Genomic DNA, 25,790 nt, shown 5'->3' on the forward strand with positions numbered 1-25,790 from the left:
AAATTCCTGATACTTTTCTGTTCTCTCTATGAGAATTCAGTATGAGAAAGCAACATGCACAAATATTTCACAATATCATATTTGATACAGTGACTTATTTTAGAGATAGAGAAATGACAAGATATCTTTCGTTCTCATTGATGTCACTGTTTTCCTTTGTGTCTCAGGTTTTCTGTAGAATGATGCTTTTTTATGACGAAAATCACAGTTAAAAAAGCCAGTTTTTGTCATTATTAGCTGTGCTTTTATGGTTTCAATGTTACAAGAAAAGGTCATTTCAGACACTGCACACATCAGATTTGGCTAAAATGCCTCTCTATGGCTCCTCAGGAGATTTAATTGGATGGCCAGCAAGTCTTTACACCCATAAAAATTTTTGATTTACTGCTTTTTCCTCTTTGATATTAATGATTGACATCCATTTCTGTACAACATCTGGTTAAGCATAGAAAGTGTGAAATACATTCAAAGCTCATTCAAAATGTACTGTATTCAAACTTTAAGATTGACACTTTGAAATTCCTATCTTACAACTGACATGTCAACAATTTCTTTAAAATACAGAATGACTGTTAAAATATAAATGTATTTAAAATATTATATATATATATATATATATATATATATATATATATATATATATATATATATATATATATATATATATATAAAATTTGTGTCCACCTTTTGTTTACAGTTGTCGCGTACGCGTGCAGGGGTGGGGTCACTGTGTTTTCGAAATTTTGAATAGGGGGGTCACCCTGTTTTCAAAATTTGGAATAGGGGGGGGTCAGCCACTTTTTGAAGTCGGCAAAAAATAATCCACCGCCCCCCCCCCCGCCGAAGAAACTGGCCAGTCCCTTACTGACAACGAGGAAATCGCGCACAAAACCCAGCAAGACGTCCACTGTGTGTATCAATCATGGAATTTGGGGAAATTCCAGCTGTAACATTATGTATGCACACATATCGCAATGCAACACAATCGTTTGATCGGCGCATGGGGGTCGCGCATATTTTCATGGATTCAACCCCCTGATTCAGACTAGCCTAGATTCTTTCCGTCCGCACGGACGGAGGTACGGAGGCACGCGGACGGAAAGAATCTAGGCTAGATTCAGACCAAATCTGTCAAAGGGAACAAATAAATATACGTCAAATTCTGAGTCTCGGAAAACTTGTGGGTGACAAATCGACAGCACATCACAAGCTGACATACATAATGATGTCGATATTAGTACGGGTGTTGCATGCGACATAGACGACCCAACTGAACTGGGTTGACGATCGTAATGATATCTAATTTGAGATAATTGGATGGTGAATTACTGTAAATCATAGGTGGATGTCCCTCACACATGAGTTCAAAGGTGAATCCTTTCAGACTGAAAGATCCCTCGCTCGAGGACGCCCCCTACGGGGGGAGCGTAGAGTGCGCCCTCGAGCGACGGATCTTCCCGTCTATATGGTTGTTGACTCTGAAATTACAGTCAGTAATTGCACATGAGTATTCAGCACGGTGGGATTTGCTAGAAATAATAGCTTTGACATCTTTATTCAGAAAACTTGAATTAGGTACACATTACTCTGATTATTATTTTGCGAGTCAGACATGCAAAGAAAGCAAAGCACAGAAAATTCATTAGATATCACATACATTATCTTATGCAGTGCCCATGGTAACCCATGCCACTTCTGAACTCTGAGTTCACTAAGAAATTCGTGGAAATTTCTTGCATCAATAAGAGCTATCTTGAGTCAGCCTTCATCAACTGGCTTGGAGGTCGCCTTGATAGTATCTAAGATTTCAATGATAACTCCTGCAAGTCTTATTCTCAGACTTCTGCATTTCAAAGAACATTGAGAAGTTTCACGCAATACTGAAAATTTTCAAGCACCACTCAAGACAAGTAAAATTTCTGATGCTGAGAATCATTTGTGTGGCAATGGGTAATTCTATCGCTGTAAAACCCTAAATGAATATATTTCTTAGTTGATGATTATCTGAATGTGACATTAAAAAGTCACGTCTTTATGGAAGTAAACGGCAGAAACAACATTTTCATGAAAACTAGTACTGGTTGAAATGCCTTAACTTGGCATAAAAATATATGAAATCCAAATACATTTAGTTACCTAGATGACTTAGTGATACTTATTGAATATAATTTAAAATTTATTATTCCAACTGAGATTTCAAAAAGCTGATATTTTTCTGATAGCTTTCACTTCTTGTTTTCTCTGTAATGCAGTGTGGATTGATTTTTTCCACTGTCACATTGAGGCATGGCTACACTTTGTAGCTTGTACTTTTGGGGATATTTTGGTCACGTTCAAAACTTTACATAAATGTAAACTTTTGTTGTATTTCCTGTTTTAATTTTTTTCTACGATACAGAAATGTGGTATCTCGTTCTACTCCCAAACTATGGTGAATGTATATGTATGAAAATGTGTCAACATAACTCCGTTTAGAATTCCAAATATTCAGAAATTGTTTTGAAACTTGTCTAACCATTCAGAAATGATTTTTGAGAAAGCTTACTTAGTTATTTGAATCAGATGGTTTTCTGCTGTGTCAAAAAGTGTAACAAAAGTAGCATTCATAGGGTGTAGCCCCACCTTGATGTGCAAATGATATGGATGTTACCACTGTGATACTACGCATCCATCTTTACAGGCATGTTGTGCAGTTAATACACAAATTGAGGAGAAATTTAAAATGACAAAAATCAACACGCTATTCCAGATCATATTTATCTGTGACCATTTTGCCATAGACAAATAGTACTCGATGGTTGCAGACAACAAGACTGATGGCTGAGCTAGCGCTAAATTATCCCTCTGAACTTATCCATGGAAACATGTGACTTGTCACGACTTTGAGTCAGTTTACTTTCATGTCACTGTTTTTTCACAAAAACTTACAAAATCTCATACTTATATTTGTTTACAGAGTTGAACTCAATCAGAAATTTTGAGTCACTTCATGGTGATTAAGTTTTTCAATGAGTGATTAAGTTTTTAAATGAGAAAAAAAATCTTTGTATTTATATCAGCCTGCTGATTTTTCTTTTCTTGTCGAAAAAAAGGACCCTTCATTCAAAAAGTGGTACAACAGCATTTAAGAAACTTTCCTCAAATTCTTTTTCTGAAAATCTATCGACGGAATCACGGGCGTTTTGCCGTATTGCCATCCTGTCCTTGGCTGTCATTTTCAGGATGGTTTCCATGGCCTCGGCATAAGATTCTTCATCATCGGCCAGAAAGCCTGTTGGTTTGTTGTTGTATTCCACGACTATGTCCATCTTGGGTCCAGCAGAATTGTGGGCTAGGATCACGGTGCCTGCCGCCATGCACTCAACAACACCTAAACGGAAAAGAAGGTAAAAATGAATGAATTTGTAGAGGTCTATCAGGAATTGGATAGAAACTATCTAGACCAGAACTTCCAGTACTCTTTACTTGTGAATAGCTTCCTCGGCCTGATTGGTCTTTTGAGCTAAAAATGAACAAATCTTTTCCCATGAATTGTCTTCAATGAACTGTCCCCATTTTCTGTGAAATAAGTTCACACAGTCGCTCATATCAATATTACACTACATTTGAAGTAACATATGAAACTGAAGCTGTATGATTGTTTCACCCTTTCATCCCCATTTCCCTCTCTAGAGGTCCAACTTTACCATAGAAAACAATGTGATTGGTTCAAACCATTGTGGTGAAAGGGTTACAACAAATTATCAAAGATGTTCTTGCAGAAATTTTGATGACATGAATGGGGTAAGTCATCATATTAAAACTTCACGGCTTACAAAAGCCACTCATGGCATCTGCCTTGTGTTTTTTGCATGGGAAATATTCACAGGAGACAAAAATGCACAATGGACATGTAATGATGAAATGCCAACATGTAAAGTAATATTGAAAAGAGTCAGTTTAAACATTACGCACTCACACCTGTTTTGATTTCTAATTCAATCCAGTTGAAACATACTGAAAAGTACAGGTAACATAAGTTTAAACATAGGCAAACTCTCCGCCATCTTATAATGACCGAACTCTCACAGAGTTTTTATCGCACGTTCATCAGTTTTCAGCTGTCTACTGTCTAAAAGTGCAATGCAGGCTTTGCTTTACCATGATAAACTGCTTTCCTAAATATGTATAAAAATATTTACCAATGCCAAAATGTTCATTCCACATGGTATGAAGACCAATGGTTGCTTCTCCCAGGTATTTCTTGAGATCGTCAAATGAGACATTCAGTTTGAATTCCACATGATGTCTTATTTTTAGTTCCTCACAAAGTTCCCTCAATGCGTCTACTCTGTCCGCATCACCCTGATTTCGACAACTACCGACAAGAATCAGAGTCACGTTGTCACGCTCGTTGTCCGGGAGCGTCTGTAAAAACTGGTGAAATGACTTTAACTGCAGCGGGTGATCTTTCTCTGGTCGGAACTGGGCTATCGAAACAATGCTGTGATTTTTCTTGTGACTGTCGTCAGTCAGAGGAAGTTTGAGGAACTCGACTGTGTCGCATGGAGGGTACACGATGGATGTTCTGTCTTTGGCATTCCAAAGTTGTGTGATGTGACCGTGAGTCCACGTGGAATTCACCATGACTACTTCGCATCGTGCTCCAGCTACGCCATAGATGAAAGCAAAAAGGCGATAATACAGCAGCTTTATGTTGGTCAACAAAGGACTGCGGGATATGAAATTTGGATTGTTGTACGTCTTGGTGCGTTCTTTGACTCGTGACAGCATATCAGTACTGATGGTTGGGTAGTGTACGTAACAGCCCACTCTACAAGCGCCAAGATACTTGAACAGTGGTATCGTGAACGCGTAGCCCATGGAGTCTATGTAGATATCTGGCACATACTTCATCATGGCTTCCCAACCTAGGAACAGGGAGCCCAGACTCTGTCCAAGGAGAGTGAAATAGGGCCAAGTGCTGGCTTCCACCCAGGATCTTCTCTTGAGAAAGACAAACTCTACAGGCCGTTTTACAACAATATTGAATCTGTTCCTTGCTTTCTGGATAATCTCTGGTCCGGTAACGTTTTGATCTCCTGTGTACACTACACACTTGATATTCTTGTACCTGAAAAATGCATTTGTCAATAAGGTTTTCAATTTAAAGAGCTTACCTTGATTTTATATATGTCAATAATGTAAAACATGTCACCTTACTGTGAACACATGTAAACTCTTTATGTTCATCAAATTGCATCTCAAAACTTTGAAAGTAAAGTTGACTCATTTGTTCAGTTTAATGCATATCTTTTTGTTTTCATTTCCTTCAAAGGAAATTTTGAAATTTAGTGCACTGGATGTACCAGTACTGTCCTAGGAGGATGAAAGGTCAGAGTGCAAAGGTTGACCTACCTACTTTGGAGAGCATTGATGGCACACCACAGCACCCTCTCACCACCTCCCCCTGCATTACAGTATGGATGGAAGAACCCCACTGTTTTGGGCATCTTTCCATCTTTGTCCCGTGCTTTTAACTCTGGAAGAAGTTCCTTGGATCGCCTTCTTATCCATTCTCTCAGTCCCAGAAACACCAGTGCTGTGAGAGGGATCAACAGGACGCTGGCGATCAGAAGCCACAATACACCACTGTATAACAACCTGGAAGGGAATGAATGAATTGACACCATTAATTAAACAAATGTTCTTAAAAATTTTCTGTATTTGACACACTGAAGGTTCATGCCCAGTTCACAGAATGTGATAGCAGATGTACTTTAGCAAGTTTTGTTTTGTTTTGAGGTTTTAAACCTTTTTTCCCTCACCTTCCCAAAAGTGCTGTGGATTGGGGCCAATGTCACTGCACCAGCCACAGGTGTGTGGGCAATAGTTGTGAAGATCTTCAGTGTAGCATGAATGCATGTGCCCATACTTTTGAATACAAAAGCTGCCTGAATGCTTATCATTTAACTCATCTACTATTGAATCACTACCAAATACAGCTACGAGAAAGTGAACAATTTCCATCAGTGCCATGGCACAACATTTTACCAGTTGGGGATCTTGTCATAACTTTCAATCTTTCTGTTTGGTAATTAGTAGCTGTTAGCTTGATGATGTAATAAATCACTGACAGCTTGTCCTCCTGGAGGATCCAGTGTTCGTTGCGCAGTGATTGTTTACATTCTCCAAATGTTTCTATACCCATTTTGGTTATACAGGAACTCATAATCAAAATTTAATATTTCAATGGATAACTTATGGTGTAGAAACAGAAATTGTAAACACCTTAACAAACTGAATACAAGTGCAAAATATACACAGCAGATGTTTGGCCTCAAAACACACGACAATCTTTTACAAGTGTTCCACAATGTCACTCCATGTGAGGTCAGAGTACTGTTTATACCGTATCACATACGTTATATCATATGTTGAAAATATGCCCATCTTTGTAAGCGTCAATATCATTGGGCAGTTTTTTGCCAGGCCAAATTACATATGTCATAATACAGACCTGGAGGACAGCAAGAGCTTTAAGCTATTCCTTTTTTATGTTGGGATAAGAGGAGTACAGTTATCCCATGGAAGTTAATATCATTTTTAGTACTGTTGGATTTTGAGGAAGTTCTAGGCATTTTTTTTAATATTTTGAATAACTATTAGCATCAGTATCAAAGCAATGTATTTTCCAGTATGCACTGTAATAAGAGCGAGGTATATAGCAAATGGGATTTGCTTACAAATGTTTCCATAGTACATGATCAATCGTTACTCTTAGTTAAAATAATGCACTTTATAATTCTTGACTGTTGTTTTGAAATTTGATTGTGATATTCACAGAAGATAATGAACTGATGAAGTGTATTCAATACTGCTATTTTTCCTGCCTTGTGATATTCACCAAAAAATACATTTGTAAAGGGATCCTGATTAAAATCACAAGGCTTGCGAGACCCTACAGTGACTTTTAATGTTATCATCGAGCAAGAAATCGCGGTTTGGTTTGGAAAAAAAATTGGTGCTTTTTTATTGGATTTCAACAAAACAGTAATTTTAATATCATTAATCATTACTGTTGTTTATAGGTATCATAATTAATGCACAAAAAGTCAAAAACAATAGTTTGTTTGAAAGTATCAGTAAAAGTACGATTGTATCTTGTTGTTTTTTAAAAAAACAACATATTTGCCAGCACTTGCTCTCCTCGGATTGCTAATAAAGGGTATCAACATGCATTGTTTTCCAAAGGGGATAACACCTGTCATACTCTGCCCCTGTGAGTACTCTAGTTTTTTTTCTCCGTCTTTGAAAGAAGGACGTATTTAACTTTTATTTTTCTCAGATTGCATTTTTCTTAGGCCATCAAAAATGGGTGAAATCTTTATATAAAAATTGTTGGACAACAAGGGCACCCTCTTGTACCATCTTTTCTTATCCCCCTACAATGATATTTCTATTTAACTACAGATATCAACTATCATTTGCTACAAATATCGAATATCATTGCAGCGGAAGGGGGCGTCAAGACGCATATAGAGAGCTACGGGACCTACACATGATTGTGGATGAGCCACAGAACACAGTCACCAACGAACCAGATTGAAGTTGAACAGAACACATGTTCTTCAAGATTTACAATACAGTCCACAAAAAACTTGTAAAGAGCGAATTACTTGAGAACACACACAGGCAATAGAATCCACCAAGTAAAATCAGTTCCTCTGAACGGCCTTGCCCAAGTTACACTTCCGGGTTGTTCGAGCGGAGCGCGATCTCGCTCCGGTAACTTGCGTCCGATCGCGATATTTCGGCATGCAAATACGACAGTGTCAACGTAGTCCGTTGACCTGAAAACTTACATTATTGTGCCAAACTCCAGTATTTCAGTAAACATCCTCCTGGCCATCTTGATTCCCTACAGATGGTTCACAACTGTGACGTGAAACGTATGCGTATGCGTACTCATTGAAACTGAAAGATTGCCTCATCGGTGACCTTTGACACCTATTGTTACACGAGAATTCCTCGAAACACCTTTCTTACATGGTTAACTGAAGGGTATCGTATCTCTTTCTGATATCAGAACAATACTTGTTTCGCCTTATACCAAATTCGTCAACGGTGCAAGTCTTCAAAGGCATCTACCTACCCGAAGAGCGAGATTGCCACAGTGACCATGAGCGCAGCCATTTTGAAGATGGGAGAATTGTGGGTAATTACCCCACACCAAGGTCAGCCGACCAACGTAGTAACATTTTCTCATCGACAAAGGTAAACTGTAAAGAGCAAAGATTCCAATTACTGCAGCGGAATCACCCTAATTATTTCGATTTGTCCTCAACTGAATAAATAATGCAACTTTCAAATGCATGACGATTCTGTAACGTCATGCGGCATGAAATGTGTAGAAAAACAAAGGCTAGTTTTCATATTTTTCTTGAGGGCGCCCTCCCACAGGGTAATGTGAATTGTGGAAAGAGTCCGACCGGCCGGGCGATAGGAAAGCAGCAGGTGCATGTTTTAAACATAGGAAACTCAGTCTCCTGTGTTTCCTTGTTGCGTTTTTAAGGTTTTTTAACGAGAACATACATAGAATACACAACAAAATTGCTGAAACATGAAGATGATTGTTTGTTTGTTTGAAAGCAAGAGATAAAACTGTAAAATGAAAACTAGAACAGCACGCACACTCTGCCCAAACTAACACTATACCTAGGCAAATACAAATACGTACGTTGTATTTGAATATATATATATATATATATATATATATATATATATATATATATATATATATATATATATATATATATATATATATATATATATATATATATATATATATATATATATATATATATATATATATATATATATATATTATATATATATATAATATATATGCTGTTCTAGCGTCCATTTTACATTTTGTGTTATATCTATTGTTTTATTATTTCAAACAATTAAACATCTTCATGTTTCAGCTATGTTGTTATTTACTCTATGTATGTATCTATTCTGGAACAAACAAAACAAACAGAAATCATGAACTTCAAACTTTTGAGATATCTAGATATAAATAAATAAATAAATGGAAAACAAAACCGAAATAGATAATTCCCTACTTTCGTTCGTAACATTTGACTTGGTCACGTCTCGAGACAGCCCCTCCAAACCTTGTTATTTGTCTCTGATCTTTAAAGCTGGGGTGTTTATGAGGCGTTTGAACAAAAACACTACTGTTATGGCGATCGAATGAATATACATGAATTTTCGCAAGAGAAGCTTCATTTGGTAATGGCGGCGCTATTCTGGCTTCCGCTTCTTCGTGAAAAATTAGTAGCCACCTTCATGAATCCCAGCTTATATTCGTGTTGGACTTTATAAGAAGAAAGGAAAATCACAAGTACAATGAAGAATGGTAAATTCTTTATTATATTTACATTATTGTAATACAGAATGATATCTAGATATAAATAAACAAATAAATAAATAAATAAATGGAAAACAAAACCGAAAAAGATAATTCCCTACTTTCGTTCGTAACATTTGACTTGGTCACGTCTCGCAAATAAGAGTGAAGGCCAAAGAGTTTGATCCATAGAATGCCATCATGTCTACTGTCAAAATCGTAATTGCAATAAATATGTATTTCAGAGGTATGCTACTGTTTTGCTATGGTATGTCTCAATATAATACTGTACAGTATTTCTATAGTGTGTCTCAATATAATCATGTACATTTCTATGGTATGTCGCGATTTTCGCACAGTTGCGTTCTGCTGTCTGTTATCTCTTTCTGTCTACGTCTTTTTGTTGACGATTTATCGGATGTGGATGAAGACAGATCATCTAGTTCACCTGCTTCGGGCAAAACGACATTCTTCGATAAAGTTTCAAGTTTCCTGTTGGTAGGTTTTTTGTAGCTGAAAATGATGGGAAAGATAGTCACGTGAGATGCTTGTGCAAATAATAATACAGTATCTTAGGTATGCAATTATTTCAAAATTTGAACATGTAGACCCCTAACACATACATTGTGTTGAGTGTTATCACTCTCTTGAGGTCACGCCAGGACAGCAAATGTATGTGTTCAATTGTTGTCCACCATTTTCAACATTTAGTCAGATTTTGTTGTATTCGATTTGAATAAAAAGTGTTTTTAAGTCGCCAATAACGTTTTATAGCTTCTCAGAAATAGTCTACTGATGATGACAACGCGCACAAACTGTTGAAAACAGCCAGGGCCAGAACAGTTGAAAGTGATGTAAGGAATGACATGTTTACTTACAGTTTGAGTAACAGCGATGAACCAAGCACCGAGACGGATGACGCAGCCATCGCGGCAGCCGCCATCCATGGTTCCAACATGACGCAAATTGGCATCAGTACGCCTGTAGAAGATAGGGTTGGTGAAAAACCATTAGTTATTCATGATATATGCATAAATTTACTTATTGCGAGCCTTCATAAGTATGCAACCAACCAGAACACATGCATCGATTCACACACACATACATATATATTATGAGAGAGAGAGAGAGAGAGAGAGAGAGAGAGAGAGAGAGAGAGAGAGAGAGAGAGAGAGAGAGAGAGAGAGAGAGAGAGAGAGAGAGAGAGACAGGCTGCCTTCTCGTAGGCACGTAGAGACTTATGAATAATGTATACTGACATACCTCACACATACCTCACCTATTACATACCTACTTCACCAAATATAAACTTAAACTTGACTGTAAAAAATAATTACTGCACTGAGCAATCACTCACCGGCAGCTATTGGAATGGCGACGACATTGTAGATGATAGCGAAACCAAAGTTCAAACGAATACGACGTATAGTCTTATTGGACAGGTCCATGGCCGCCACCACATCTAGTAGATTACTCTGTAATCAAACGGAGATTAATAAAATCCATTACAAATACTGATTTATTCTTAATGCTTTTCATGTATTTGCCACACATTCCGTTATATGTAATGGCGGAATGACGTTCTTTCATTTGCGACGTGCAAAGTCTAATTATTGTTGTTGTATGCCATCAACAACTGATAAACCACAGACGCTTTAAAAACGACAATAGCTGTAACTCGTGATAATATTTTCATTATCTTATTGCAGAAACAATAATAACAATAATAATTTATAATTCTTTTAACTAAAGTATGTCAGAGCAATACCATGAATTAGTCACATATGAAGGACTGTGTTGACAGGCTGGTTATTCTTCACTTCAGCATGATTGGGAGTAGAACAAAAAACTTTCTGGGAGAAGAACAGGAACCGTCTGTTAAAAAACATGATAAAAATATCGAAAAATACATTACAGATGAAATCATACAGCTAAGGGGTTTTAAGAAATATGTACACTGCCTTACCTTGATTAAAACAATATCTGCAGCTTCAACGGCAATGTCGGTTCCTGTTCCCACGGCAACACCAATGTCGGCTTGAGCAAGTGCTGGCGAGTCGTTGACACCGTCCCCTACCATGGCAACGACGTGGCCCCTGCCCTGTAGCTCCTGAACCGTCTTCACTTTGTCGGATGGAAGAACCTCAGCGCACACTCGATTTATTCCAACCTGACATATGATAATTTAGCATGTGAATACGTGAGGGAGAAACACACGGTTCAGAACACTGAAGGTTAACAAAACCGATAATCAGTCTGTATATACGGTGCAAATCTTTTGCTACATCATACAACATGGGTATACTATGTCCTGCATTTCAAATTGCTTTACGTTTTACAGGAATAGCTTCAAACATTCCTACGCTTCCTTTATCCATGAATATAGACCTACATATGCAAAGAACATCAGCAATCTCCCAAGAAGATAGAAACGGAGCACTGTTTATCCTTTAACGACGGCTGAGATGGAATTCATCTTTATACACAGAAAATGAAAAAATAACGCTGTTATGATACATGCGTTCTATTCTTCGTCCAAATGTCTCACCTGTTTAGCAATGGCGTCAGCGGTTTTCCTGTTGTCACCTGTCAAGAGTATGACAGACAGTCCCATTCCGTGGAGTGCACTCACAGCTAGCTGTGACTCTTCCTTGACAGTGTCAGCGACAACAACCATTCCTGCCAGAGTACCTGCAATCGACGCAAAAGAAACGATATCATCTCTCCGGCCGGATACATGGACAGGCAGACTGGTGATCGATATGGTGTAATAGCAGATAGATCAGTGGCTGTTCGGAGAGGGGCGAATTACTAGTAATGAATGGGTGGATATAGAAAGACTGACTGAGAGACGTTGATGGAAAGACAGACCTACATACATATACTCGTGTAAAGCGATACAAAAGACATATATCGAGATATAGTTTCGTAGAGGTACACGACGGATGAAAAGACAGAGTCTGATTATGAAGACCGACAGATTGGTATACGGTGAGACAGATGTATAGATAAACAGACAGAAAGACAGACAGATAAACTAACTCATGTTGATTAGTTTATATTTACATTTTTGTAAGACAACAAAACGATTCTAGATCTTTTTTTCGATCCAATATTTACCATTTATGGCGACCAAAACAACACTGCGTCCTTGATCTTCATGCTCCGTCATTTCATCATCAATTGATGACGTAATGACCATGCCCGCCTGTGTCATCCACTCTCGCTTGCCTATCAGAACATGGTATTCCACGGAAGAGTTGTCTTCCTTTCCTGTCAAAAAGTGGAACGATACTCTCGGTTTTTCAATACATCGCCCTTTAGTACAATTTCTAGTTCTAGTCCTAAAGTCATGTAGAAATTCGTAGTATTCAACTCGTCAAAACAGCATAAATATTTTGTTGGTTACTGAATTTTATTCCCGAGTAGATTTCGTTTGTCAACAAAAGCATTACATATTGCACTTAATACTGTGCGTCGGCATGGCTGATAAGTCGAACTCCTAAATGCTGGGGGGGGGGGGGGGTGGGATAAGATAATGTATTGTTTTCCAGAACAAAATATGTGAGAATATTTTCAAAATTTCAGCTATTGATCCTATAATTTTCTTGACGTGAATCTTATGTAAAACAGCTCACAAGTTTCAGTTCGAACGAATGTACATTTCTCACGCGCCTCGCTCAAAACTGGAGCTTCTGCGGTGTTTGTTGGTACTGAATGTTCTGAGATTATGTTGAGTAACTTTCACTGGGAATGAAGAACCTCCTGGAAAGTCATGAAATGACAATAATTAGTTTATCGTGACTGTGCTGTTATGTGATGGAGCAGTCAAATCCTGGCGTTCTGCTTTCACCATGAACAGAAAATTCACATGCACCGCGATACTGTACTATACGACGGTGAACATACCCTCTTCCTTTGTTTTTATTGATGACTCTGCAGGTGTTTCGATGGCTTCTCCTCGAGAGAACGCTTTCTCCACTACTACATCCGGGGACATCCTATCCACAGCTTGCGACAACAGAACCAGTGCGTTGTTGAAGGATACGTTTTCATCCGCCATCTTTGGAGTGCGACCGTTGATGAGCATCTTCTCGATGTTTGTGACTTTACAAGACATGCCGTATCCAGGCACTGCTTCAAATTCCTTGCAGGTGCCAAGATTTTCACTTCGTAAAATCTTTACACAAGAAAGGATAAAACGAACATTTAGTGTATGCCGTTTGCGCTAGGTACATCGGATTTTGAAAAATATTTGTACGTGGCCTTGATCATGCCCTTTTTCGTAACGAGAAAGAGAATAGTGCGAGTTCAAATAATCAATAATCAGCGTCACGTGACATTATACCAAGTAATTTAAAACAGAACACACAACTGTACAATGACATAGTCCAGTGAACTGGAGAATCGGGTAAAGGCGCCGGCAGAACAGGATTGTAAGTAGCTTTACCTTAATAAAGCACTTTCCTTTTAATTTGTTCTATAGTAGGTTTGGATTGGTCTGCAGTAGGTTTGATGAATTTCATTTGGTTGAGCGTTGAACGGTACACATTTCCAGTGAAAAGCCATGATTGAAATGCCAACACACATGCAAAAGTCATTTCCTCGATGCCATGAAACGAATTACATGAACTCAGTGAAACGAATAATGGGGTGAATTACGATGACATGACCCCTGGAGCCAGTCACAAAAACGAACAACTTGAAGGGTTCTCACCGCTTTTGCGTACTGCGTTATTGCCAAGCCGATCGGGTGTTCACTGTGTGATTCCGCAGTTCCGGCGATAGCGAGGAACACATCGGCTCTGTAGCCAGTATCTAGCTTATTGAAGATCGTATACGTCACCACTCTTGGTGAGCCGTGAGTTATTGTGCCCGTCTTATCAAATACAACTACGTTTACCTGGCAAGCAAAGACAAGAAAGCACAGGAAACAAAAACATTTTCTTTGAGTTTTTACTTGTTTTAAACGTTAGATTTTTTGCCGCAAAAATAATAACAGGACCATTGGTTGTCACATGCTGTATTACGTATTTCATATTTGAGTTACCGTGTACGCGCATGCACGGTAACTCAAATATGAAACATGTTGATAGTGCATACTGTGTGTCGCCCTGTTTTTTACCGCCATCCTCAGAAGCTAAAAGAAAGTCTGAAGAACTGATGAAAGCTGAGAAGGTTATTTATGACGCTTCCTTTGAGGTGCAAACACATGTAACTAATACAGATCATTACCAAAAAGAAGTAACCAAAAAAGAAAAAAATACATGAAACCAATATAGTATCATTCACACCCCCCCCTCCCACAAATAGCACGAAGTCTGTTCACGCAATATTTTCCCTTCACCATTTCCCCTAAGTCAGCAGTATTGTTTGGAAATGGAAATATCGAAAATGTCTTTCATTATCCTATCATCTTAACCACTGACAGAATGATATACTGCCTATGCGAAAACTCACCTTATGGGCTAACTCGAGCGCTTCTCCACCCTTGATCAAGATCCCATTGGTTGCCCCGACCCCGGTACCTACCATCACAGCGGTAGGGGTGGCAAGCCCCAGTGCACAGGGGCAAGCAATGCATAACACAGAGATGGCACAACTGAACGCCACGTCTAAGAGGACTTCGCTTCTGGTCAAATTTTGTGGATCATTTGGTGACTGAGAGAAATAAAAGAAGAAATATTTAAAATTAGATATGATGAGATAGACAGAGAGACAGGCAGAGGAAAGAATGAAAATGATAGGAGCATATTTTCGTTAAATATAAAACTATCCTATTTCAAAGAACAGGTCACTTTTTTTGGCGGTTTGGAGTAATCATTTTCAATGCCTCAGTTAAAACTTCTATCATGGTAAAGTTTAATTTGACTCAATTAAAACTAGACTTTTGGCGTTTGTCCAAGTCAACTTTCAGTGTATGCGACATCTCACCTCGTCTCCACTGTTGCATTTCTCTCTATAATCATCTGTGATCCCTGTAAACCCCAGAGCTAAATGTAATACAAGCGTAAATACGGATAATATGATTATAGTAGGCACAAAATATCCAGCTATCCGGTCTGCTAGCCGCTGTAGAGGTGCCTGGAAGTGCAGGAAGAACAATCACGGAATAAGCAAGAGAAATCAGATTTGATGTCGCCGTGGTACCAATATTCAGGTTCGACAATGGCGAAAGAATATGCATAATGCACAACAGTGTGGGGCAAACTTGATTATTTTAATTTCTTGAAGGGTTCACAGGCAAAAGAATTTACATCGCATACATATAAGTTCATTAAATCCTCTATTAATTTGTCACTATAAATAGATGTAATCATCACGAAGCACGAATCGAAATCTTGTACTGCACGTATTTATTTCAAGAACTGGAACGAATTGATACTTTTCCGGAGGAATGAACTCAGTCCGACGAGGGTCGATTCGAATGACGTATGTCTCTCTGCTTCTAGACTGATTCAAAACATGTTCGCTTGTTTGGTTTGTGTGAACTTCATTATTATACATTGTAATTCCTACTTTATGTTCAAAATGATAGACTTTCTGATATTTCATCCAAAAGCTCTAAACATAATGTAGTGCGACATATCCATATTTTTCATTTTCCTTTACCCCCCCTTCTTATCGACTTTGTCGTACGTGCCTTCTTTCCAAGTGATTGCAATGACTAATCATTTGAGAGTTTAGCTTCGAGAGAAAACAATAGCAAGGTACGTACCTTAGATGTCTGCGCCTCCTCGACCAGTCTAACAATTTGCGACAGGGTTGTTTGTGATCCCAGGTGTGTAATTTTGATCAGGAGACTTCCGTTTTGATTGATGGTGCCGCCTATTACCACATCCCCTGTATGTACAAAACAAAATCCCCGGATGAGCATATGAAGGGAAGCCCACAAACGATCTCGAGGCTCGAATTTTTTCATTGTATATGCCAAGGCTTAGTCAATGTACTTCTGACATCCGGCAGATTGCATTAGGCCGGTTTGCAGTCGTCATACACAATACATGTACATCGTTTTGTATGGTGTTTGGTAGGTGAGACTGTTAGTTCATATACACACAGACAATGGGTCTTCCGTTACCCTGTCTACGGTCATGTGTGAAATTAAACAATAAACTTGTAAGAACACCGAGGTTGAACAAACTTGCAGTCGTCAATGAAAGGTTAATCTGAAAGAGTTTGCTTTAATGTACGTAAACCATGCAAGAAATCTGAGCATTAATAACTTGCACACACGGAACTTGGTCATTTGTCATGAATTCTATCTCACCTGGTTTCTTAAGAACAGGCATGGATTCCCCCGTAATGAGAGATTCGTCGACCGTCGAAGTCCCATCGTATACGGTTCCGTCGACAGGTACTCTGGTGCCCGGAACGACCTTCACAACGTCATCCTTGTGGAGCAGTCCGATATCAATCTGCTCCTCACCGGCAGGATGCCCGCTCTCGTCAAAATGCACCAACGTGGCGTCTGTTGCCTGGAGCGATATCAGTTTGGCGAGGGCGCTAGAAGCCTTGCCCTGGAGTCGAAAGATATTTAACGAATCATATAATTAACTTCAAATAAAGACAGAGTTATTATTACCATGTCGTTTTAGTTTAACGGTCTCCCGTTGACATGTCCCTCTTTATTCTTTTTTTAGTTGAAACACTTGTACTGCTTGACTCGACAATAATTTTACACACAATTTCACTAATGTGGGAGAAAGAGCACCAGGGTTTATCAGCATAAAGTTATATATAAAATATACAGCGCATAACAAAAGATCACGTGAGACCATGCTTTTTATGTTCGATATTGGCCTGAATCACGTGTACCTGCATGTTTCAGAGAGTACCAAATTTAAACGGACAGCAATCCTTATTTTTCATGTCAATCGAATCGGAACAACTGGTTTTATTGCACGTTTTACCTGCATCATTTCAGTCATGGCAAAGGGCGAAATTAGAATGCACAAAACGTGTCACTTTCAAGGGAGGTTTATAAAGTTCAGGGTCTCACCTTGGCCAAATATTCTAGCCACTTTCCGAGCGTGACGAACATAAGTAACATCGGCGGCGTATCGAAGAAGGTCATGGGGCTGAAGTTGGTTGACTTCTTGATGTCCATAACCACAGCAACAATAACGACGACCACAGAGTAGACATACGCCACTGTTGTTGCCATGGCGATCAATACGTCCATATTTGCCGTTTTATGTCTCAGGGCTTTGTAAGCTCCGACATAAAAATAACGACCTCCGAAGAACTAGTACGAGAATCGGGATAAACAACATAAAGTTTACTTTAGGCGTAAAACTAATGTCCACATGTGACTTTGAGATCGAAAATGACTCCACTCCAAATGACTCGTTTGCCCATGTGATGTACGGGATTGTACGATCAAATCACAGGGTATTGCAAACAGTATTCGTCTATGGTCTATGATCAATAATGTCATGTATTAAACATATTAGCTGCTAACAGGTTACTTGGCCCGAGCGATAATTCTCCGCGTTGGTGATCGGTAGAACAAATTAGTGAATTAACAGATAGAGAAAGTTTTCTTTGAAATACTATATTGAGATAGCGAGGGTAAAGAACTATAAGTACACATATGACGCATGTAAGGCTGTCATGGAGGTAGGAAGGGGAGATACATGACATTTTGTCTGTCATAACTCACACACGAATATTGTTCGCAATACCCTGTGATAAATACCTTTCATGTTTAATCATCCCCTGCCGCTGCTTTTGCTAGGCTGTAAAGCTGCTCACAAATGCAGGGATGGTTTTAAATGGAAATTTTACTCTTTTACTCTGAACTCGGGTATAATGCTAGCTCTGATTTGAGTTTGCAAGTCGCTGGCTATACCTGTAGTCACAAATTGCTACCATGTCTTTACGATAAAGGTTGACCCATCATCAAAGCCAAAGAATAGTAACCAGTGTCTGATCTAACCGTCCGACCACACACTCTACACTTAACACATTGGACCAGACTTGCCCCAAGTCTGTTGGCATATGTAATGTCAAAACAGTAAATTGAAGCAATATACTCTGGTAGACTGTGGCGTATATCGTAGAGTGAATGCGATGACCAGTCAGCAACTGCTGTGTAGCCCGAGAAAGGCCAAGCTACTCGGGCCAGTCTGACACCAGACCATAAACAACAATACTCCAACCGATGACATACCTGAACAGGTGTACATAACACAAGTAGGATGAGGTTCTCCAATGAGAGGCCAGGTAAGAGACAGCAGCTGTATTCGTCAGGATGTCTTCGGTAGTAGAAAAAGAAACCAAAGGTGGCGACGATGGTCGGAATTCCGAAAATCAGCGATACAAGGAAGGATGTGCGCCACCTGATTCGAAAATACATACGACGACCAGAAACGGTTACAAGAAGAAAATGTTAAAGAGAACATGAAATTCAAATCACAGAACACACACTCTAGATATGGTCAGTATATATAGACACTTGGGGAAACACGTGAAGAATATGGGGGGTGCGGTTAATTCAAGCCAACTTTTTATGTTTTAAATGTTAGCCATGTAAGACACGATGAATAACATGAGAGAGAGAGAGAGAGAGAGAGAGAGAGAGAGAGAGAGAGAGAGAGAGAGAGAGAGAGAGAGAGAGAGAGAGAGATGTTTGCTATCTTCCTATCTTATTGGGTATAGTGAGAGTCTTACTTTTTGATCTCTTCTTTGTAATCCAAATGTGCTGCTCTGTTTTTGGGGTCGTCAGATGTAACTGACACTTCAAATCCCATATCCTGTTTGTGACAGAAACAGAAGAATTGTACATGTAATTTATAACTAACAGTGTATTGAATTCGCAAACGTCTCGGAAGCAAGAGGCAAATCCAATTGCGGAGAGGAAAACATAAAACCAAATTACTTAGGGGGTATAATCGTTCTTTAAGTCTGTTACATTACGCCAAACGAACATAATTTACACACTTCACCGATGTGTCCCATTTACATAGAGTTTATATATCGATGAGTACTAACGTACGTAACTACGTACGTACGTACATATTCTTGACCGCGGACATTCGGGAACTTGCGATTTTTAACGTCATTTTTGCGTCACACTGCCGTGAGAACAAAATATTGAAGTGTGGATTTTTCAACCTTTACACCAGTATTCAAAGTTTCAACATTATGTCAATGATAAACACTAAGTTCTGTCCTTTGTCACATAATTTCTGCATTGTTCACTGTCCTGTATAGTCAAATCCCCATTCACCTCACTCGCGTGAGTGAGGTGAAAGTGACGTCACTCCGCGGTCAAGAATACATACGTAACTACGTACGCACGTATGTAATATATGTATGTATGTATGTATGTATGTATGTATGTATGTATGTATGTATGTATGTATGTATGTATGTTTTAAACGGCATCCATCCAACCATCCATCCATCCATTCATCCATCCATCCATCCATTCATCCATCCACCCATATATATATTTATTGCATTGATTTGTATATTTTTGTATATATAAATAATATTTGAGCTTATACCTACCGTTACCAAGGAAACTATATCCCTTGGACCAATTTTATCGGCGTCATATCGGACTTTCGCACTGCTGGTTGCTAGGGCAACAGAGGCAGAGCTGACTGCATCTTCCTTCATCAGGGCACTTTCTATGCCATGAACGCAAGACGAGCAAGTCATACCTCGAATCTGACATTCGACAAAAGAAAATGAAATAAAATGTGCTGTAGATTTCTTCTGAATCTTGCGTCAATGATTGAAGTAAAATATGCTATATATTACGTCGGAATCCAGTCGGAAAATAAACTGTATATCAGTCGACCTCGCTATCGTATGACGGGACCGTGGTAAAGTTATCGTCAACTATATGCTGGTGACTTAATTCTGACGGAATGTCGCTCGTTTTCTTCTCAGAGAAGCTGAGAACTGTCAGTCCGTCACTGTTGTCGAGAACGATGTGTTTGGACATACAGAGTCTTGAATTTTCTTGATGAGGATCGTTGCACCTTCACACAGCAAAGGTTAGACATCTCAGATGAAAGACTTGGGCTCGCCTTGAAAATGCCGTTACGAACGAACTATGTCAGCTTCATGATACAGAAACACTCAAAACACCTACCGTGAGATGAACGGTTACATAGCTGCCGGTGTCGTAGGCGGACGGACCGTGGTTTAGCACTTTTCGGGAATTTGCCATTTTATTGTGTGGAGAGTAGCCCGGCATCACTAGCTGCCTGGTGTCTTTACCTTCTCTTTCACAGAACCTACTAGTAAGTAATACAGAATGCATAGTTTGCTTCTACGAAATTCGCTTAATATCGAAGTAGGGAACGAGCATAAATAACGGCAGGGGGGCGGAACAGAAAATGGGGGGGGGGTCACGAAAAAAACCTGGTGTTCGCGTTGGGGGAGCTTTGAAAATTCCCAAGTGCCACGAGGCGCGTTCAACTTTTCACTCAACTCAAATTATACAGATAAATCATTCTTAAAGGAGTACAAAACAATTCTTTCATAAACTAGTTTTCTGTTGTTATCCAATGAAACAGCAGTGTCTCAATGACTAATGATTATAAAGAGCTTGTGCCTATGAACTCTATGCTGTTGACTGTCAAAGTGCTGGAATAAGAAATGAAATCAACAATTGACTATTATGTCATACGGGTACTAACGTCCAAAGCCAGTAATCGATTTAATAGATATGGCTAGTTTGATGTTGGTTTTTCCATAGTTTGCCCTGTAGACTCATCTGTACAATATACTGATATCTTATGATGGGTTTTCAATATAATACTTTGTTGCATACCTACGCACTTCTAACCACCTTACGCTGGTGGATTAAATTTAGGACAATTTTAAACATATACACAATCATGCACATATAGTTGTGCCATCCTGTAAAATGATACTTTTAGCTGAAATTCTAAAATTAATTTCTTGCACACGAATGCCCTTCTAATCATCATATTCTAGTCAAGTACATTTATATCAATTGTCAAATATACCGGTTATATAAATACACAGATATAGCTAGATTTGTACTGGAAAACTATAGTTCATAGTTTATACCATAAGTGAAATGACACTTTTGGGTGAAATTTAAAAATGAAATTTCTTGTACACTAATGTCCTTCTAATCACCATATTCTAGTAATATGAAGTACAATTGTCAAACATATATAAATGCCCATATATATATCATAAGTTGTTCACAGTTTGTGCCATAAACTACCACATACAGTGAAATGACACTTCTAGGGGAAATTCCAACATAAAACTTTTTCTAGATATATGCACTTTCAATAGCCGTAGTCTAGTGAAGTTTTCTACTGCACCCCCACCTCCGCCTCGTTGATTGTGCCCGTTCCCCTAATGCTTAAACCTCAGGTATGTAAATACTATTCAGAACTGAAAAACGTACGGCGTTATACATAGTCAGCGTTCAAGATTTATTTATACCTGGAACAAAGATTACTGTAATTTTCAATTTTACTGCTCTTAAATAAAGGCATTGACTGGGAGAAATTTATAGAGCAACTGAAAATAGACACAAGGCATTCCTTCTTTATTAAACCAGCTTTTTTCCGATGGGTTTATAAAAAACACTCTTCAAGGATTTTGTTCATTGAATCAGCCAGCAATATTTCTCTCGTCGACAGTTACCAATTCTGTAGACTTCCCATCATTATGATTTACATGACAAAGAACATCAGCTTGGTGATCGGCTGCTAATAAAAGATGACTTTCACACACATACACACACACACACACACACACACACACTCTCTCTCTCTCTCTCTCTCTCTCTCTCTCTCTCTCTCTCTCTCTATATATATAAGTTTTTCACAAATACACATATATTATACATTCATACATACACTTACATTGCTTTAAATATACATTCATACATGAGCGAGCGAGCGAGAGAGAGAGAGAGAGAGAGAGAGAGAGAGAGAGAGAGAGAGAGAGAGAGAGAGTCTGTTTTTACTAACAAGTTGTAATCGTACAAATCTCCTATATGCAAGACTAGTCGTGTTTGAAACATTTAGGCCGTACAATTTCAAAGCTCATACGACTTTGACATCTCGGATGTTTTGCTCTTGTTCCGGAGTCAATTAGCTAGTCCAAGTTACAAACTGCCAATTATGGCATAGATGATCGTACGAGAAAGTAACACAACCAGTCTTGGATGATTTTGTGTTGGATAAAAATCAACAACCCTGTTATTGCATGACACAAATTACGACCCAACTCACCCGCGCGCTCAGTAAATACACCAAAGGTCATCCTTTACCATTGCGTCGACTGAATTTGTCATACCAAAAGTGATCCTTCGATGAAAACAGCAAATAAACGCAAATATCGATCACGTATTGTCAAAACTGACGTTTTTTCATCAATGCCTCTCCACAGTCTTATGTACTATAAACACTAATGCGGTTTATATCTGTCAAATATTATCTGGGTTCCGTCGATATATCCACCTTCTCAAAAGTGCAAGCCAGTTCTGTTTCGCGGGACTCCCAAAATAACATCGACTGTGCCCTCGTATTTTGCTGTGTTTATATGTATATACCTGTGATCTCCGATGAATACCTAAATTGATTGGCGATTTGTTCATATATGGGTATATGCAAGGTTTTCATTTTGGCACGGGGATGCAGGATAGCGATGGCGTACGTCGGCTGAAAATATATCTGAAATCTGCCAGGACGTTGCCAATCAGACCGTCTACCTAACCGTATGCGATGAGTAGTATAGTTATAAGTGGTACGGGAGCGTTCACTTATTATGCTAGGGGTGGGACCGGCAAATTTTGTTAATCCTTCTATCAAAATTAGCTAACCCCCAACTTGAACCACTCAAAAAATTCGATGAGGCTCTCAAAATATGACAAAATTTTCACGACCTACCGACATTGCAGGCGTAAATTTTGATGACATTGTCGGTAATTTTGTTTGTTACAAGCAAATGTTTCCTTTACGTCACAGACTGAATACTGTTATATTAAGTGTTAAAGCAAATTCAACGTGCGATAAAAATATCCACTATCTGCACACACATTCACCAATGTTCATTTTTGGTGGACGGTTCAAACATTCGTAATACTTGCACTGTTGCCAATTTCATTGATTGCGGTATCATCATCATCATCATCATCATCATCATCGTCGTCATCGATCTTCAACAAAGCATATCTATATAGTCTCTGGTGTGTCCCCGTGTTTCGCAGTTTTCAAATGATGGACTTGAACCTACCCCGGCCAATTCAATGATTTCTCCCTGGTTAGACCTCTAGGCTTACTAACAGTAAACTTTTCTTTCTACCAGTTTTACTGAATTTTATGTTGCATTGCCCCTGGGGCTCTCACTTCCAGCAAAATTTAGTGTTTTCATACAGAGACATATTCCTGTAAAATTGTTGCATTTTTGAACAGCGTTATACCGTAAAAATGCCAGATTCAATATATGGTCGTGTAGGGTAGTGTAGGGGTCATGACAATTACGAAGGCCTTGGAACTCCCTACTCTTTTGGTAAGCAGAAACTAAAAGTGCCTTAGTGAAGAACAATATTGTCTAGGTATCAACCTTCCTGCTAGTTTGGGGTTAGTCTGGCCACTGCGCCGTGATACCAACTGAAATATATCAAGAGTTACATAAAAACCATATATTACTATGTTTCTTAATCATACTGATTCATATTAATAATGCTTGACGATAAGTATCAAAGTCAAAGATATTTTTCGTTCATATTCGCTTGTATTACTAGCTCAAAAGGTTTGTTCATCTGTTTCTTGATTAAGGGTAAGATATCAATATTTAAGATATGCACCTGCACAAAGTGAACTTCTTCTTAAAAGCAAGGTCTTAGTTTGACATCTTTCTTGCACCTGTTGCTTGCCTTCCTTTAGCAAAAACCTGCCAGGATTCCATTATTCAAACAATTTATGGCAAGACAAGCCTTTACATGTAGAATTGCTAAAGCGAGAAGTCAATACGACATGCACAACTTGTATTTTGACGGTAGTAAAATTATTTCAGAGAACAAAATCATGCGGAGATTCACCTCTATTTCAAAGAATATAATTTTACACTGAGACAAGTGACACCCTGCTCTGTGGTGTGCGAAAAACAAAAAAATAAAACAAACAAACACTAAAATGTGACCCCTTTGCAGTCTTCGAATATAAGATAATCCCAAACCTACCCTGAACCTAATAAATGGACGCTCCCTGAGTGGTTCGACCATAAATTGTCGAAATCGCAGCTGGTGACATGGAGTTAACAAGTGCGCTTTGCACGGCAATATGAGTTTCTTTCACTGTCGCGTTTGAAATATTGAACTGTGACTTTAAAGGCAACTATATAAATTGTCGTATGACTCATATGGACTTTTCTACGGTCTGTCAATTTGCCTCGTTTTCATCTTCTCTTCATTTGGTGACTGTGTTGGATATTACACGTCAATCACTTACACCGACTTGCGTAGCGACTCTTCCATAACATGCAAAAAACTGGACAATTCTGATCACTGACAACAATAACTAGAATCTTGATCATAACGGCATCTTCGTCTACGTTGCTTGTCCCAAATTACGAAGACAGAATACCTTGTCGGCTAGCAAAATGCTTTTGTTGTTACCGTCGTCGTCCATGACACCTATAACTAAGAGTTTCACTTTCGCCAAAGGCAGCTAATTCTTCAACTTTCTGTTGTTATCTGCACTGATGACCCTGTTGTTGCGTAAGTGAGGTGGCATTTGGGTAGTTACTTCGGCTAAGTGTGAGCTTTTCAAGTTCCATATGTGAAGTTCCGCTGGGCTTCAGGACTAAAACTATACTATGGATCTGTTTGTAAGGCCGCATTCGCTCAACGGGTATAGTGTACACATTGAAGATAAAGTTAGCATTGTTTCTGTTTAGTCATGACCAACAGGACACTAAATTTTCGCTTTTTCGTTGTTCTAATAACAACGAAAAACTTCCCTGTGTCTTATTTAGAACGATTAAAAAGGGCAAGTACAGTTAAAACACGACGCGAAAATTTGTTTAAGTGCAAAAGCGAACAGAGTAGTGGAACAAAAACAGATTATATTATTACTATGTCATATTTGTAAGCTTACCTCACAAAGTAAATAAGGCTTGCGCATCCATGCCTGGCTCTACACTGAGAGCTTTGTGACGCTAACGAATGGCCTGTGTTTCCCAGACTTGTACCCGTACCCGCATCTTTGGGAGTGTGGGAATTATATAACAAATTCCACGTCAAATTGGATTCCGTAAGCAAGTACGCCATTCATCCTTACTGTTCTGTCCTTCCCACGTCAACATGAATGCGTCCATTTGGCATAGGCACTCAACATTTGGCTGCAGAGAACGACGGTGGGCATAAGCCGATACGCTT

General features: G+C 38.8%; 2 protein-coding genes across 5 annotated transcripts; both read right to left on the reverse strand.

Annotated features, from left to right (window-relative positions):
* Positions 1-3,086: 3,086 nt before the first annotated feature.
* Positions 3,087-8,276, reverse strand: LOC139131553 (GDP-Man:Man(3)GlcNAc(2)-PP-Dol alpha-1,2-mannosyltransferase-like). 2 transcript variants are annotated; one of them, XM_070697648.1, is made up of 4 exons: positions 8,135-8,276; positions 5,398-5,643; positions 4,182-5,113; positions 3,087-3,370 (listed from the first exon to the last, which is right to left on the reverse strand). In XM_070697648.1, exons 1-4 carry the CDS (start codon positions 8,173-8,175, stop codon positions 3,099-3,101), a joined length of 1,491 nt encoding a protein of 496 aa, XP_070553749.1. In that variant the 5' UTR covers positions 8,176-8,276; the 3' UTR covers positions 3,087-3,098. The 2 variants fall into 2 exon arrangements, with proteins under 2 accessions (XP_070553749.1, XP_070553748.1); XM_070697647.1 differs by having other exon boundaries at positions 7,845-8,195.
* A 1,117-nt stretch (positions 8,277-9,393) lies between these two features.
* Positions 9,394-25,697, reverse strand: LOC139131556 (copper-transporting ATPase 1-like). 3 transcript variants are annotated; one of them, XM_070697655.1, is made up of 18 exons: positions 25,510-25,697; positions 20,508-20,652; positions 19,916-20,077; positions 19,073-19,155; positions 18,573-18,741; positions 17,400-17,645; positions 16,668-16,917; positions 16,116-16,240; positions 15,332-15,481; positions 14,858-15,058; positions 14,115-14,300; positions 13,307-13,577; positions 12,518-12,670; positions 11,946-12,088; positions 11,364-11,567; positions 10,755-10,872; positions 10,276-10,378; positions 9,394-9,910 (listed from the first exon to the last, which is right to left on the reverse strand). In XM_070697655.1, exons 1-18 carry the CDS (start codon positions 25,680-25,682, stop codon positions 9,730-9,732), a joined length of 3,063 nt encoding a protein of 1,020 aa, XP_070553756.1. In that variant the 5' UTR covers positions 25,683-25,697; the 3' UTR covers positions 9,394-9,729. The 3 variants fall into 3 exon arrangements, with proteins under 3 accessions (XP_070553756.1, XP_070553755.1, XP_070553758.1); XM_070697654.1 differs by having other exon boundaries at positions 20,508-20,655; XM_070697657.1 differs by lacking the exon at positions 25,510-25,697 and adding an exon at positions 22,642-22,901 and having other exon boundaries at positions 20,508-20,655.
* Between the last annotated feature and the right edge of the window lie 93 nt (positions 25,698-25,790).

This window comes from Ptychodera flava, chromosome 4, assembly GCF_041260155.1.
Source record: "Ptychodera flava strain L36383 chromosome 4, AS_Pfla_20210202, whole genome shotgun sequence".
Lineage (NCBI taxonomy): Eukaryota > Metazoa > Hemichordata > Enteropneusta > Ptychoderidae > Ptychodera > Ptychodera flava.